This window comes from Tasmannia lanceolata, unplaced genomic scaffold (assembly GCF_043159265.1).
Source record: "Tasmannia lanceolata isolate RefF3 unplaced genomic scaffold, GAP_Taslan_0.1 ptg000020l, whole genome shotgun sequence".
In the NCBI taxonomy this organism is placed as follows: domain Eukaryota; kingdom Viridiplantae; phylum Streptophyta; class Magnoliopsida; order Canellales; family Winteraceae; genus Tasmannia; species Tasmannia lanceolata.
Genome location: NW_027518697.1, coordinates 27,872,358 through 27,889,015, shown reverse-complemented (window position 1 = coordinate 27,889,015; position 16,658 = coordinate 27,872,358). Strand labels below are relative to the sequence as shown.

The 16,658-nt window shown below is 38.0% G+C and overlaps 1 protein-coding gene across 1 annotated transcript; it reads left to right on the top strand.

Annotated features, from left to right (window-relative positions):
• Positions 1-425: 425 nt before the first annotated feature.
• On the top strand, positions 426-1,611 carry LOC143853938 (uncharacterized). The gene is made up of 4 exons (XM_077363633.1): positions 426-497; positions 648-700; positions 1,221-1,426; positions 1,538-1,611. Exons 1-4 carry the CDS (start codon positions 426-428, stop codon positions 1,609-1,611), a joined length of 405 nt encoding a protein of 134 aa, XP_077219748.1.
• The last annotated feature ends 15,047 nt before the right edge of the window (positions 1,612-16,658 follow it).

Sequence of the window (16,658 nt, the reverse complement as noted above, 5' to 3'; positions counted from 1 at the left end):
AGGCTTTTACCGAAGATTCATAAAAGATGTTAGCAAAATTGCTAAGCCGCTAACCAATTTATTAGCAAAGGATCAAAAATTCAAGTTTTTCAAAGAATATTTGGATTCTTTTGAGTGTTTGAAAAAGGAGTTAACTACGGCTCCTATCATTCAAGTACCCAATTGGACCGAATCATTTGAAATAATGTGTGATGCTTCTGACTTTGCAATAGGAGCCATTTTAGGTCACAGAATCAATAAATTACCACATGTAATCTATTATGCAAGTAGAACTCTCAATGATGCACAACTCAACTACACCACTACGAAAAAAGAATTTTTAGCAGTTGTGTTTGCACTCGAGAAGTTTTAGACCTACTTGATTGGATCGCATGTGATATTCTATACCGACCATTCGGCAATCAAGTATCTTGTTAGTAAGAAAGATGCTAAAGCTCGCCTCATTAGGTAGGTTTTACTTCGTTAAGAATTTGATCTCGAAATTCGAGATAAGAAAGGTACAGAAAACTTGGTTGCCAATCAGTTGTCACGTCTCCCTAATGTAAAGGATGACGAAGGGCCTAATAATGAGAGTTTTCCTTATGAGCAGTTGTTGGCTATTTCGAGTGAGCCACAGTATGTGAATATTGTGAATTATTTGGTTACAGGTGCAACACCGGATCATTGGTCCAATCACGACAAATATCGATTTCACTCACAGGTAAAGTATTTATTTTGGGATGACCCATATTTGTTTAAGACTTGCTCGGATCAAATTGTCCAACGGTGCGTTCTCGATCATGAGCAACACTCGATCCTATCATTTTGCCATGATCATGCTTGTGGTGGTCACTTCGGTGCAAGAAAAACCGCCCACAAAGTTCTCCAATGTGGTTTCTATTGGCCGAATCTTTTAAGGATGCTTTTGAATTTTGTAAAGCTTGTAAGTCGTGTCAGTAATTAGGTAGAGTTACTAAGAGGAACATGATGCCCATCAACCCGATCTTAGTGGTCAAAATTTTTTATGTGTGGGGTATTGGTTTTATGGGTCCATTTTCCAATTCCTTTGGGAATTTGTATATTTTGTTAGGAGTAGATTACGTTTCAAAGTGGATTGAAGCCATTGCTTGCAAAATCAATGACCATAAGGTGGTGGTCAAGTTTCTAAAAGAAAACAAATTTTCTTACTTTGGTACTCCTAGTGCCGTCATTAGTGATAGGGGAAAATATTTTTGTAATAGACCTTTTGAGGCCCTTATGGAGAAATATGGGATCACTCATAAGTTGGCTACCCCTTATCATCCCCAAACGAGCGGCCAGGTGGAGGTTTCGAATAGGCAAATTAAGCAAATTTTAGAGAAGACAGTTAATTCTCATCGCAAGGATTGGTACATTAGATTAATGGATGCTTTTTGGGCTCATAGGACGGCATTCAAGACTGATCTTGGTCAGTCTCCTTACCACCTTGTCTATTGAAAAGCCTGTCATCTCCCGGTTGAATTAGAACATAAAGCTTTTTGGGCTATTAAGAAACTAAATTTTGATTTGTCTGATGCAGGAAATCGAAAAAGACTTCAACTTGCCGAATTGGAGGAGTTACGTAACGATGCTGACGAGAATGCAAAAATCTAAAAAGAGAAGACAAAAGCCTTTCATGACAAGCATATTTTGAGGAAAATATTTCAAAAAGGCAATAAAGTTTTTCTCTACAATTCAAGATTGTACATCTTTCCAGGTAATTCTTCTCTACAATAAATTTTTATCCCGTTTTAAGGAAGGAAATTATTCTATATTCTAGTTTTGAAATTTGAGAAAAGAAAAAGAGCACTTTATACTTATAGGTTAGATTTCTTTTGTAATCTTGTTTATAAAAGATTTGATTGGGAGACGTGATTAGAATTTTGGCTCATATATGGTACAGTGAAAAAAGGAAAGAAATGTACAAAAAAAAAGAGAGAAAGTACTTTTTGATCTAGTCTTGACTTGTAGCCTTTTTTACTCAAGCAAGTCTGAGGGGTGTTCTATACCTAATTCCTTAAAGCTATCTAGTTTGAGAGTAATTGACCAAAAGCTCATTTCAAGGGTCATCTAGAAAGCTTAAAAGGTCAAGACATTGCACGGATCACAGTGACAGTTGAACTCATATTGCATCAATTTCTTAAAGATATATGCAAATTGCAAAATTATTCCAACACTGCTTAGTAACTTGGGTGTCTGGTGCAAGCCCTGCATGTCATTCACGCCAATGGCAATAGAGGAACAATTGAGTTTCAATTCTTAGAAATAATGGGAATGTAGAAAGAATGTTGGAACAATATAATTGTTCAATTTTCAAACTCTTTTGTAACTAAGATGATATTAGAATCCAACTTATAGGGACAAAGTGTGAAAAATATAAAGAATGATTCCTTAATTAAGATATATGTCAAATTTCACAACTTAGAATGGGATAACAAAGATCAAGTATGGGGGAAATCTAGAAGTTTCTAGCTTGAGTAAAATATTAAAGCAAGAGGAAGGGTTGTTTTGGCTTTATTCCATATTAAGGGTTTGCAATGAATGCTTTGTTTTATTTTTGGAAAGTTTAAATTTTTGAAATTTTGTGTGTATATTTACTGCAAACACTCACGAGACCCTACTCGTCCACTAGGGTAACCTAGGGGTTTAAAGGCTTGTTTCACGTGCTAAGTGCAATCGTGATTCCTACGAAAGTGAGTTTAGGTTATTTTTGTTTAATAATATTTTTGTTTATTTTCTTTTTGTTTTCTCGAGGACTAGCAAAGCTTAAGTATGGGGGAATCTGATGAGCACATTTATGTGTGAATTGTAGGTAGGAAAAGCATGCATATTTTACATTTAGAGAGGTACTACTAAGGTGTTTTCTTTGTTTTTGGTGTTTCAGGATTATTCCTGAATTTCCACGGATAATGGGGCTAAGAAGATAAAATTTCAAGGAAATTAATCAAAGCTTGGAAAATCCTAGCCGAAATTGATTTGTGCAATGTTTTGGCCAAATTCACTTGTGCATTATTTATGGTTGTACGGCTCAGATCAGCCCATGAAATTGGCTGGGGCCACGACCAATTCACATCGAGGTCCACAATTTCGACAGTTTGGATGATGCTATAGAAAATGATTGTGGGGTGCAACGAATTTGCAATGCGGACCCATTCATTGAGTAGTTCGGATCATCTTATTGAATGGTTTAGGGGTGCAATCAATTTACATGGTGGACTATCAAATGAATGGTTAGGATCAGCCCATATAAATGATTTACAGGACACGACCCATTTATATTGTAGCCCAATCAATTGGATGGCTCAGATCAGCTTTGGGAAATGATAGGAGGGGCACAAGCAATTTACATTGAGGCTCACTAAATGAGCGGTTCAGATCAACCCATGGAAACGAATTAGGGGGACAACCCGTTTATGCTTTGGCCTAACAATTGGACGGCTGGGATCATTCAGTATTGCCCATCTCACGCTTGCTCGAGTATTTTTTTTTATACAAAATGAGATTTCGGCGGAGAAGTAGGGTCAAATATTTTCGAAAAATCGGAATTTTATTTTCAGTCAAGTTGAGAGTAGAGTCAGCAAAGCTTTTGGAGTTTGACATCATAAATTAAAAGAAAATTTCAATTATTAGGGATATATGATTCGGCCACTATGGTGTGGGACCCACCAAGTTCGTTGTTTTTGCAAAGCATGAATCAATATCGGTGGGACCCTCTTGCATTCTTCCTAATCTATCCTCTAATGGGTAATTTTTTTTGAATGACACTAAATGCCAAAGGCTATAAAAGATCTCACCAAACTCACTCGGCCATTTTGGGCTCACTAGTGCTAAGGAATATCAAGGATTGGAAGAATCGTATTTTGCTTCACATTGGGGATCTGGTAAGTAGGACTTCTAAATCACCCAAGATATGTTGATATTTGAAGTGCACTAAAAGGAGGAGACTAGGCAAACTTAGTGAGACCCACTTGGGATTCTCTTTCCAACTCCAATGAGGTCATTTTAGCACCTTTTCTTTATTATTAGCAACCGGATGTTTTCATTGCGTCAACTATTCTATATCTTCAAGAGAAAGCTAATATTTTACTTTCCATTCTAATTTATTGGAGCCACTGATTTAGGAATTATTTCTCATATAGAATCAATTGCCTCATCAGCTGCCGAAAAGAATAAAAAATGAAGGAGATACATGCTAATCGGGTAGTCCTGATAATGGAAGGATGTCATTTCCACACGCCATCTCAGCAGTGGGAAATAGCAACTGAATTGCAATAGTTGATATGCTCGTGAAATTAAGAAAATTTTGCCGTTTGAAGGGCATTGCAAGATGATCGTATATGAGGGGATAGTTGCTATTATATTCATATCAATGCTATTTTTTTCTCTTTAAAAACGGCAACTAGTATTCTTTTCCAATGGGAATTGTTGCTTTATTAGTAAGGTTGTAATGAAAATCTCCTGGATGAATACCCGAATACCCCATACGTTCGAGGACTCTCTCTCTCTCTTTTTCTTCTCACATAGGATTCGGCTAATCAATCTTACATGTCTCTCTTGTTTAAGTTGGCCCAATATCCAGCCCCTATTCATATAACGTAAAGCTTCAGCCCATCTCTTATTTTCAACCGAAACACCCCCATCCATACCAGCCGTCTATCCTTCCCACACACTTCCTAGCAACTCAGCCACTCCTCTCTCCCCGTCCTTTAGATTATTCTACCATCTCTTTCATTCTCTCTTACCCTACAATTCCCTCTTACCCAACCGAAATTTCTTTTATCTCTCTTCTATCTTAACAAGAATCAATCATCCAAGATCCAACCAGAGGTGACATCAAGGAAGGAAGAGGAAGATTCGGTCATTGAAAAAAGAGGAGAAAATACTAAGTTCTTCCATCTTTTTTGCTTTTGTTTGTTCCTTTTTATTTTGTAATTTCAAGTTCTACTTCAATGTATTCTTTGTTACGAACTTAATTAAAGAAAAAGTTATTTTTATTTCTTCTCTTTTTTCACTTTCTTAGATGGCACTATATTTCTTTGATTTTGTTTGTTTCACCTTTCCCATGAGTAACTAAACCCAATTGACATAGGGTTTAGATGAGGCCATGGGGAAGGAGAAAGATTATTAGTTAAATTCAATGGTATGAAATGAAATATTATATAGGGTTTTATAATAGTGGATTCCCAATTATTCATGCCATTGGATTTATCCTTTCATATGAGTAATTGTTGATGAAACGTTATAGATTCTTATATATTATTTAAAATTGGATAGTGTGTTTGATAAATTACTCATAGAAAATGACATCCTTTGATCTTATCTCCCATTGACCTGATTTATTAAATATACAATTCAACGTAAAAATTGGTTTAATTAATAATCCAATCCAATCACATGGTGGAATCCAATCCTAAGTAGCATTTTAATCATATTCAATCCATATTTTCAGTTCAAATTAAGCTTTCAATTAAATTTCCAATCGAATTTCAATTCAATTTAGGGTAGACTTCTAGTCAATTTTCCCATTCAATCTAGGTTTTTAATTTCGGTTTTCTAAATAGACTAAGTAGTCGAATTTTCCAAGTAATTATTCTGAAATTTTTCATTAATTTAGGTAATTAATAGAAATCCTTTGAATATTGGTTCACTTTGCCTAAGTATAAGAGTTGAAGCTGTAATCATCTCTTCCCTGAGTTCGACCCATATCTACACGTGATCCGTGTACTTACGGTTATTTATTAAGACAAACAACTAATAAAATAGTCTAATCAAATCTGGACAGGAATATTAAGTCAGTTAAGCTTGGGTGATGGCATCCCTTGAAAAGATTTTATTTTTAATTATTTTGATTGTTATTAATGTGCAATTTGCGAGTCCTTGATTAACAGGTATGTCATTTGAAACTTGGCTCTGATAGGACTTGTAATTCATATTTAGAGTATGGAAATTAGTTTGGTATTTTTCTAATAATATTTTGTAGTTAACAAATAGTCTAGTTTGATGTTCTTCATCAAATATTCAGCATATAATTATGCTTGAATTTCAACCATGATAAGCTAAGTTTTCAAATTTTGGTGAAATGCTACTAGTTAAGACTACATTTTGCACTAATTGAAAATAAAGAAGACATGATTTTATTCAGTAAATCAAATTTTTGTTTATTGTTTCTGTGAGAATCGATATTATATGATTTAAATCCTTTTATAAATAGCTTAGTATGTAAGCTCCTAATCTCATGCAACACGGGTCATTAATCTTTTTCTTATGGTCAAATTACTTTTATCTACAGTGTACATCTTCGGAGAGCCTAAAATAATCTCATACTACTAGGTCCTCCATGAATTGATAGTTACATTAGGAATTTGAAATTTTTTAAATTGCATGTCTCCTGTTAAAGGTCAATATAGTTGGTGGATTTGAGAAAGCATATAGTATGGAGTCATTGATTTTTATTTTTTTTTAAAGAGTAAGAGCAAACTATTAGAAGGACATTGGAGATAAAGAAATAAAGGCAGTAGAAGCTAGTTAGCATGATAAGCTTTATTTTCATAACCTGCCTCAAGTTTTGTTCAGACATTATCTTCTTTTGTTACTATTCCTTTTTGAGATATTTGATCTTATAATTCCTGGCATTTATGGTTAATTATACAAGATAATTCTTGTTTCTGGACTGGAGATAGACTTCTGATAAGATGGGTAGTTGCCTGCTTTTATTGTATGATTCATATTCGAAATTTTTGCATTGGAGAAACGCATGTGAGATTCTTTGGATTTTCATCTATTGTGCATATAGGGTGTGTTGGTCCATATTGTTTCTAACTTTAGATTCATGAATTACATCTTGTTTCTATGGATTCATTTCTCTCTTTGATTAACTTTAACATATGAACGCTAGAGTAAGAAGTGAAATTCTACAAATCATTATTCTTACAAACGTGATACTCAAATTAGTATTTTATATCTGTAGCAGTTAGTTCCAGCATTATTTCTAACATTAGTGCTACTTGACTTTAGGCTTTGGTATAAGGTTGTTTATTCTCTTATCCTTAGGGGACTTACTTAGTCCTAGTAGCATCCCCTACTTTTCCTTTCTCTCATGAGACTTGTTTAATCTCTTAGGTAATATTCTTAGACATTAGTTCCTACCATTGCAAGGGCTATGATGGAGCTATACGGAGCCTCCCCTTTTAGGAGACATGTTTTGTCTCTTTAGCAAATTTTCCCCTTTTAGGAGACTTGTTTAGCAAATTTTTCTCCTTTAGGAGACATACTTTGTCTCACAAGCTAGTCTTCCTCTTTAGGAGATATACTTTGTCCCATTAGGCAGTCACCCCTTTAGTAGACAGGCTTTGTCTCATTAGACAAGTCACACCCTTAGGAGACAAGTTGTGTCTCATTAGCAAAGTACCTATCTAAGGAGACTATCCAAGTCTCAAGTAGAGCAACCCTTTAAGTTAAAGAGTAACCAAGTCTTTTAGATGCTTATTCCCTTATTTATCATTGCAGGGGCAATGATATGGTTACTTGGAGCCCATCTCTGTGTCTAGGAGACTTGCCCAGTCTCACTAGCACCCTTGTTTATCTCATCTTCCTCTAAGAGACTTGCTGCAGTCTAGTTAGTACTCTCCATTATGGTCAGTAGACTAGGAGTTAGCCTTATATACTAGGAGTCAGCTCTCAAGTTTAAGGGTTAGCCCTCTAGTTAGGAGTCAGCCCTTTAGTTAGGAGTTTGTCTTATAGCATAGCTCTCTTTCATAGAGACTAGCTCAGTCTTGTTAGAGCTTTATCATCTTGGGATCATATCATTTACCCTGGGACACTAGTTCACCTGTTAGGGATACCCTTAGGCCATAGGGATTTTGTCTTTTAGAGTTGACACTTCGCCAGGTTGTGGATCACGGAGTGTGGTCATATAGGTTCCATTTAGCTGAATGGGTGAAAATATTTCAAAAACACAAAAACATCATAAATTTAAAAGACAAAAACATTAGAAAATAACAAAAACACATACAAATCAAATAACAAAAATCCAAAAACAATAAAAAAACACTAAAAACATTTTTGAAAAAATTATTTCCGAACTACGTTGGCTTGATCCTCTTTCACGAGATACGTAGGCAGCTTCGGACCGTCATCCCAAGTCCAGTCAAACCTTTCAAACAAAAACTTTGCAAACCTTTTAGAAAAATAATGTCAAAACCTTTCAAAAACTTCTTTTTATGCTGTAGGAGTCTGTCCTAGATGTATAGGAGAGTCTTAGAGTTAGGAGTGCCTCTGTCAGGTCAGTTGTACACATCGTCAACTGATGACTAGAATAGGATTCACTTAGATAGCCCATCTTTTCTTTTAGGCAAAGCCTAGTTGCACATAGGATATAGGGCCCACCTGCATTAGTTTAAGGATAAACTTGCATCTAGTTTAGGAGCATATAAGAAGTCCTAAAACTCACAATCAACTTCAACCTGACTAATCATCTTCAATAAACTTTAATCACCAGTCTAGTTTAGTTGGTCGAGTCTAGTTTAGTGGTTCTAGGCACAATAGGCATCATAGCTTAGAATAATGCCACCGAACTATGTTGATCTTGATTCCAAAAAGAGGCTTGGATACGTAGGCAGCTTGGATGGCTATCCAGGTCCAGATCACTCGTGGCACTTTTTTTTTAAGTTTTTAGGGTTTTAGGGCGTGTGGTCTTTTGTTTGTCATGACTTCTTATATAGGGCATGTTAGTTTGTTTATTTCCTTACCTTGAGTATTCACACTTTGGATACGTCTCTTGTGTAGTTTTATTTGTTCATGCACATGCTTTTACATGCCTATCTTATCTTGTCTACTTTCTTGTTCACATGCTTAACTGTAACATATACTTGCTTATTATCTTTTAATTATGTGCTTAGCTATAGCTCTTTTTTTATTACTTGCTTATTATTTCTTGCTTATCTGCTCAGGACATTCGCTTATCTTATCTCATCATATATCTATTTATATTTGCTTATCTGCTTAGTTGTAGTGTGCATGTGGTTGTTTAATACTTTCTAGATGTGATGAGTTAGGATTAGTGAAGACAGGTAGCAGGGTTATCTGGTATTGGATTAGCACTAGTCTTCTCCGCCTCCCCATGAGTGATGTGAGGATATTCTGATGTACATTGTTTATATATACATTTCAGAGAGGGAAGACGGCGGACTTTAGTGTTTATTCCAATGTCAGGTAATACTGATATCAACCCTCAGTAGGACATGGATGTTTTTCCTTTTCTTTACCCATCCCCACGTCATGCATGCTTGTAGATCATTTTCTCAGGGATGCATGATCTCATATAATATGATTTTTGCCCAAAATTTTTCAAAATCACTATAGCTCTTCACACACTTCAAATAAAAAAATATCATAAACATAAAAATCGTTCTAAACATCATGTTTAACAACTTTCATGTTCAAAGTTTTTACTAATTCCTATTAGATCAGAGTAGAAATCATGAAAATCCTCATTTAAACCCCTTTTTGAGCTGAGATCTTCCATTCGCATAATGATTTTTTTTTAATTCAAATTGCACACAAAATGCACAAAATCTCAGCACCATCATAGCAATGTATACTATCAACATATCATGAGATCAAGAATAAGACACAAAAAGGAATTGAAGAAACAATCTATACTCACAGTAATTTGATGCACTGAACTAATCCTTGATCCCTTAAGAATTGCAGATTTCTTTCTTACCTTTTGATTGACCAAAACCTCTTTAAAAAAGTGATAGAAATGGTGGCTGAAATTGATGACGGAAGGGGTGGAGCTCAAGCTTGGTGACGAAGTGGCCCTTCTCCCTTTCTCTGGATTTTCTCTTTTTTTTTAAAGAAAATGGAGTTGGTTTTAATGGAGGCTAATAATCAGATATGGGTTTGATGATTAGTGGCTGAGATGTGGAGAAGGAGGTAGAGGTAGATGGGGATAGAGATGGTGGTGTGGCTGTAGCAAAGAAGATGATGGTGATGGTGGTTGTAGAAGGAGAGAATTGGAGAAGAAAAGATGAGGGTAATGGTGGCCGAAGCTTGGAGATGGTGGCGGCTCGGCCAAATTGGCATATGGGTAGAGTCGGATTCCGGCACGATTGGCCGGATGCTCTCTTCTTATTCTTCCTCTTCTTCTTCTTCTTCTTCTTCTCTCTCTCTCTCTCTCTCTCTCTCTCTCTACTGTGGGCGAAAAATGAGAAACCCCCGAAACCCTCATTCGTTGGGTTATGATAAGGAAAATGATAAATTCGACCCCCCCCCATTTCCCTCTTGGACAGCCAGCTCTAGTGTATTTATAATTACTTTTTTATATTAGCAGAGGTGTGGCCAAAGTAGAAAACAGAGTAAAAAAGAAATCTCTTTCCTCTCCATGATCCTAACCCTTCAAATTACCTTTTTGAATAAAGGGTTGGGATCAAAAACTTTAAACCACCTAGGAAGCTTCCAGGATTCCTCCCCCCCCCCCCCCCAACTAATCTTAACCCTAAACTCTCATTAACCTAGATTAGGCCTAATTGTGACTTGAAAAGGAAGAAAATGATCTTCTCTATTTACCAAACTATCCTACTCCCGGATAATGCACCTCCTAATTATGTTACACATTAATTTGTATGCCTGCATATCCTCTGGACAGCCCACTGCAGTACACTTGAACTGGATTTTCAGAGTGCACCTCCCTATCTGGCTAAATTGCCACCCTTATTCCTACACTACACTACGCTACGACGCTCGTTTGCTAGGCAAACCTCAACGGATTCAAACAAAAATTTAAAGGGACCTACATGGGATCCTAACCTACCTTAAAGCATAATTTGGGACTCTAAAACACCAGTCTACTAGGATTTCTATTCTGCCAAAGTCATTAGGGTTCGGTCAAAATGGGGTGTCTACACATGTGATGTCAAATTCTAACAATAGCAACAACCAACGAGTGGTCCTGCCGACCAAGGCTGGTTTTTCTAACAGATACTTCATTAGATCCATCCGAGATTTGAGGAAGGTTTTCTGCGATAACAAATAGTGTCTGAGCCTTTGAGTGGCCCATACTAATGCTAGACAGGTTTTCTCCAATTGAGTGTAATCCAGTTCATATTCCAACATCTTCTTGCTGAGATAATAAACTGACATTTCTCTTCTTGTTTCAGGATCTTCTTGTGCCAACATACATCTGAGAGATGTGTCCGTGGTTGAAAGATACAAAACAAAGGGTCATCCGGCGCCTGCAGGTGTTAACAGTAGTGGTGATGACAAACTTTCTTTGATCTTCTCAAAATCTTGCTAACATTCGGGGTTCCAATGTTTGGAAACATTTTTCTTTAGAAGCCTGAAAATTGGTTCGCATGTACTGGTAAGCTGTGTTATGAAACAACTCAAGTACTGAACTTTTTCCAAGAATCCTCTGATTTCTTTTTCTAGTTTTGGAGACGGCATCTCCTAGATTGCTTTGACTTTGGCAGGGTGTACCTCAATTCCTCTGTGGCTGACCAGGAAGCCTATCAAATTTCCAGAGAAAACTCCGAAAACGCATTTCTTAGGATTAAGCCGAAACTTATATTTCGCGATTCTTTCGAAGAATTTCCTTAAAACTTGAACATGATGTACTCGATTTTTTACTTTAACTACCTCTACTTCCTTGTGGATCAAGTCATGTAAGAGAGTAGTTGCAGCCCTTTGGTAAGTTGCACCAGCGTTCTTGAGACCGAATGGCATTACCCTGTAGCAGTAGGTTCCCCACTGTGTAGTGAACGTTGTCTTGGTCTTGTCTTTTGGAGCTATCTTTATCCTATTGTACCCAGAAAAACCACCCATGAAGGAGAGTAAGGCATGACCTGCCGTGTTATCGACCAAGATGTTGATGTGAGGCAAATGGAAATCATCCTTTGGACTAGCTTTGTTCAGAGAGGGATATGGTGCTAAACAATTTTCTCACTTAATCCTGGCATATCTTCGTATGATCAGGCAAAGACTTCTTTGAATTCTTTTAACAATTTGATTAACTCCGCATGCTCTTCAAGAGATAAGGTTTTGCCAATTTTTATCTCCTGAAGCAGGGATTCAGTGCCTATGTTAATAGTTTCGAACTCATCTCCTAAAGGTTTTGCTCGACGCTCCTCCCCCCGTTTGATTAAATTTTTAATCTCGAGGGAATTTTCATCTGCGTCCTCATCTGATGAGAGTTGTTCGATTTAAAGCATTAGTTTCAAAAGAATCGAGAGACAGGGGCGAGTATAGAAAAATTTCTTTGATTGATTTAGTAAGATACATAAGAAGAAGAACTGACTGACGCGCCTTCTTCAGGCTTGGTTACATTTGAAACTTTTTCAAAAGATGAATCAGAATCGGAAAGGGATTCTGATTCAGAGGACGAGAACTCTGTATCTGAAGGAATAGTTGCAGTAAGGAGTGGGACAAAGGTGTCAGACCAGTTAGAGAGTTCTGAATTGCCATCATCGGTAATCATACTCTGAGGGGAGAACATTGGAGTGGGTTCCCTGGTCATACAAACAGCGAAGAAACTTCTTGGAACATTGATCGCATCATTACCGGATCTACGTAGTCTACCCAATCAAATTTCAGAGTCACTGCACGTCTGTACTACTTTCTACACCAAATTTCATCTTCTTCACCTGGCCAACCCGTAACAAAGTAGATTTGGAATCCAGGAGCCCTTTCTCCAGTGATAGGATGTGTGGACCATTCTGGAAAATCATAGTAGGGGAAGTCTTCTCCTTCCCTATAGAAGTGACCATTGAGGGTCAGATTGATTTCTGGCATTGGCATAACCTCTCCAGCTTCTTTGTACAACCTCCTTCGAGTTATACTTCGATACATTTCCTGTTCTTCCTGGTACGTGTTGGGGTAACCCAGACCAGTTGTACCAACATTGGAAGGAAACTGCAGATCATCGAACTGAACTACTCCTTGTTGATATCGACCTAATCCCATTCCCGGGATGTAACCATTGATCTTAAGAATTGTAGATACAACAGGGTTGATATCGTATGGGAGTGGAACTAATTCCTTAGCTTGTTCCCAGCTGATTGTGCTAACTTCAAGATGAAAGCCATTGAGATAGACATTATCTCCTACTGACTTCCCATTAGGATTTGACAAGATGACGCCTACTTCTAAGTCTTCATCTCCTCGGATGGTGATAACTTTGTTACCTTTCATGAATTTAAGCTTCTGATGTAAATAAGAGGGTACAACTCCAACTTTGTGAAGCCAGGGTCGTCCTAACAACAGGTTGAAGGATGACTTGATGTCCAGTACTTGGAACTCAACATCAAAAATTTTGCCACCCATATAGATAGCAGTAGAAAGAGATCCAACTACATCTTGTCGGGAGTTGTCGTAGGCCATGATGCCTTGATCAAATGGGGAGAAATCACTAGGACCAAATTCGATGGTTGTGGCCGTGCTCAGTGGTCAAATGTTCAAGGCATAACCATTGTCCATGAGTATGGCAGGTAACTTCTTATGATTACATAACACACTAACGAGGAGGGGCTTGGAGTAATTCTTTCCTTCAGGGGTCAGATCTTGATCTGAAAATGAGAGGGTCGTAGAGGCTCTGACAGCGGCAACCAGATTCGTAAGCTGCTCGGATGTAGTATCTTTCGACACTTGGAAAGTTTGCAAACTTTTGAGGAGAACTTCTCGATGTTTAAGGGATACCATCAATAATCCCCAAAGTGAGATGTCTGCCTGAGTCTTGCTGAGCTACCTGATGATGTTCAGATCTTCCTAATCAACCTCTGTGCTAACAACCTTTCGTTTGACAGTGTCAAGCTGCTTGTCTGATCGAAGTTCTGGGGGTTTGTAGTTCCTACCACCCCTGGTGAGATGTCCTATGTCTGAAGTTCTAGGATCACTGATTCTGCAATCTTCTAATGAAAGGATGAATGGAGTTTCGTCTATTCCAGCCTCTTCTATGTCCAGAATATAAGGTTCTTCGTCGAAATCTGCTCAAATGGCAAGAGGATAGTTTTCTTCTTCCCCGACTTCTCATATATAATTGTTGTTATCAGTACCCCACGGATAGGGTTCGATAGTACAAATTAAGGAAGAGAAGTCGATTGGCGGAGGTTCAGTGAAGATAGCATTTGAAGTGGACGAAGGTGGGTTGTAATTTGGGAGAGAGTTTGTGTTAATATTTGGCCCAGACAAAAGAATGAGCTGCTTCTTATCAAGAAGGTCTTGGATGGCATGTTTCAGAGCAAGACATCTATCCGTTTGGTGTCCCCTACCTTGATGGTATTCACAATACTCTCTATTGTTCCAACTTTTTGGCAGAGGGTTAGGAGTTGGACGGGGTGCAAGTAGAAATAATTTCTTTACTTGGAGAAGTAATTTCATGATGGTGGAAAGATTGGCTGGGAAGGGGGTGAATTCCCTGGGTGGCTTATTTACAATGGAAGGTCCCAGAGGTGCATTGCTTGGTTGCCAAATGACTGGAGTTTCAGAGATTTCTGGAACTGATTTAGTCTCATTAACTTCCTTAGATACGGGAGGCTTCTTGGATTGAGTATTTTTAGAATAGAAGGAGGCTTTACTGAGCCAACCACGGGCTAAAGAATCCTCAATTTTATTGCCGGTATCAATGAAATGTTTGAGGCTAGTGAAGCTTTGAATGGCCATAGGGCGCTTGAAGGACAACGTCAGATTCTGCTGCATCATGTCGATCTGCTCTTCCTCATTGAGCCGCTTGAGCATCTGAGCTGTCTTCTGACGCCAGCGCTTTACAAAATCGGAGAAGGCTTCCATGGGCTTTTGTCTGATTATCTAAAGATCTCGACGAGAAGTTTTAGTACCGTCTTCATAAGAGAACTGCTTGATCAATTCATTTATAATACGTTCCCAACCCATAGTCAGCAACTCAGGCAAACTCAGAAGCGATTTCTGTGCCACGCCTTTCAGAGACATCTGAAAGACGAGGGCCAATTGATCTGGGGACATACCTTGTGATCGCAGCATACTTTTGAACACTGCTAGGTGATTACGAAGACAACCAATTCCATCGTATTTACTGATGTCATGCCATTTGAAGCTGGCCAGGAGCTGTACATCTGGAAACAAAGAGATGTCACGGAAAGAGAGTCCTGATGACCCCTGAACCTTGATAACTTTGAGGTCTTGACTAACCTTGGCAAACTTATCTTCCCACTGCTTCAGAATATGGGCAAAGGGATGGTTCTCATCTACATACTGCTCTCCTAGGAACGGATCCGGTGGCTGAACTGTAGACTGATTAGTTGGTGGAATTGGTATGGTTTCCTGGACAAGAGGAAGAGGTTGCTGAGATGTACTAGGTACTACAATAACTTAAGGAGGTGATCTCAGTGCGGCATTCTCTTCTGAGAGTTGGCGGAGACTCTGAGTGAGTTCAGCTACTGCTTGCTGCAGTTCTTGGATAACCTGGGACTGGTCCGTAGGTTCTGCCATGATGGTAAGAGGAGTTGTAGGACTAGATGGTTCTAAAATTTCTACTGAGTGAGTAGGAACTAAAGAACTAGAGAACTAGGTAGTCTTAAAGTTCTCACTGAACGAGAATCAGTTTGGTACCAGCTTTTCTCTTTCCTAGGTGCAATGGTTTCAAGTGTACGAACTTTCTACCTACAGATGGGAATATATACTAGTTTTAGAACTTTTTCATACAAGGAGAAAGAGTTATACAGATAATTTAAGATTTCAAACAAGATTTTTCAGGGAATGATCTTATTTTATTCATATGTCTGTTCAATTTTTACAATTTTGTACAAAAGGCATGTGCTAGCCTGACTTTAGATAGTATTTTTATAAAATTTTGTAAAAAAGGAAAGGAAACTTGATATCTTCTGTATCAAGTAATCCCTCGACTGGTAGGTTTGAGTCGTGACGAAGATAACAGAGAGTTTGTAGTGCTTCTACGTTTCTGAGAAATCCGAAGGCTTGGCATCCGAAGGGATGTGTGAGAGAAGTGATGCGTTGTAATCCGGCTGTATCATGTCTCCACGAGGAATATGTATGTCGCGGATATAGACTATTCTGCGATTCTCCTGTGCTGAGTATGCAGTCCTGGCTGTATTTTCAATGAATTCTTTAGGTGGGCAAAAATAAGAGAATGGTTCCCATGGCCGTTGCTTTCCTCCGAACTGACGCATAATCTGGTGGGGAATGTAGAAGGATGTGTCCTTGTAGACACCCCCATTTTGCTCTGCTTTAATTGACAAAGAAGTTAGTGTTTTTCTATCGGTTTTTCATTGTTTTTCATTTTCGTGTGCGTCTCTTACATTTTCTCAATCTTTTCGATCATTTCCGCCATATTTTTTTATTTTTCCGCCAGGTGTTTTTCTATCGGTTTTTCATTGTTTTTCATTTTCGTGTGCGTCTCTTACATTTTCTCAATCTTTTCGATCATTTCCGCCATATTTTTTTATTTTTCCGCCAGGGTTATTCACAAAATCCAAACAAGAGAGAATTTGGACCCATTTGGTAGGCCCGCGTTGATCATTTTGATTAGAAGTGTGCCCCGCATTGTTTTTAATGAAAAACATGAGTCCAATAAACAAAACCGATTTCCATGGCAAGCATAGTGTATTTCGACCAATCTAGCATAGGCCCATTATTGTGAAAAAATAAAACTTAAGGTGGCGGCCCATCAATGG

Excerpts from the sequence above, each read along its gene's own strand:
- LOC143853938 (XM_077363633.1), top strand. The coding sequence starts at position 426 with ATGCTAAAGCTCGCCTCATTAGGTAGGTTTTACTTCGTTAAGAATTTG. Across the intron at positions 701-1,220 it reads AATATCGATTTCACTCACAG|ACCTTTTGAGGCCCTTATGG; the intron begins GTAAAGTATTTA and ends TTTTTGTAATAG. Across the intron at positions 1,427-1,537 it reads GGCATTCAAGACTGATCTTG|GAAATCGAAAAAGACTTCAA; the intron begins GTCAGTCTCCTT and ends TGTCTGATGCAG.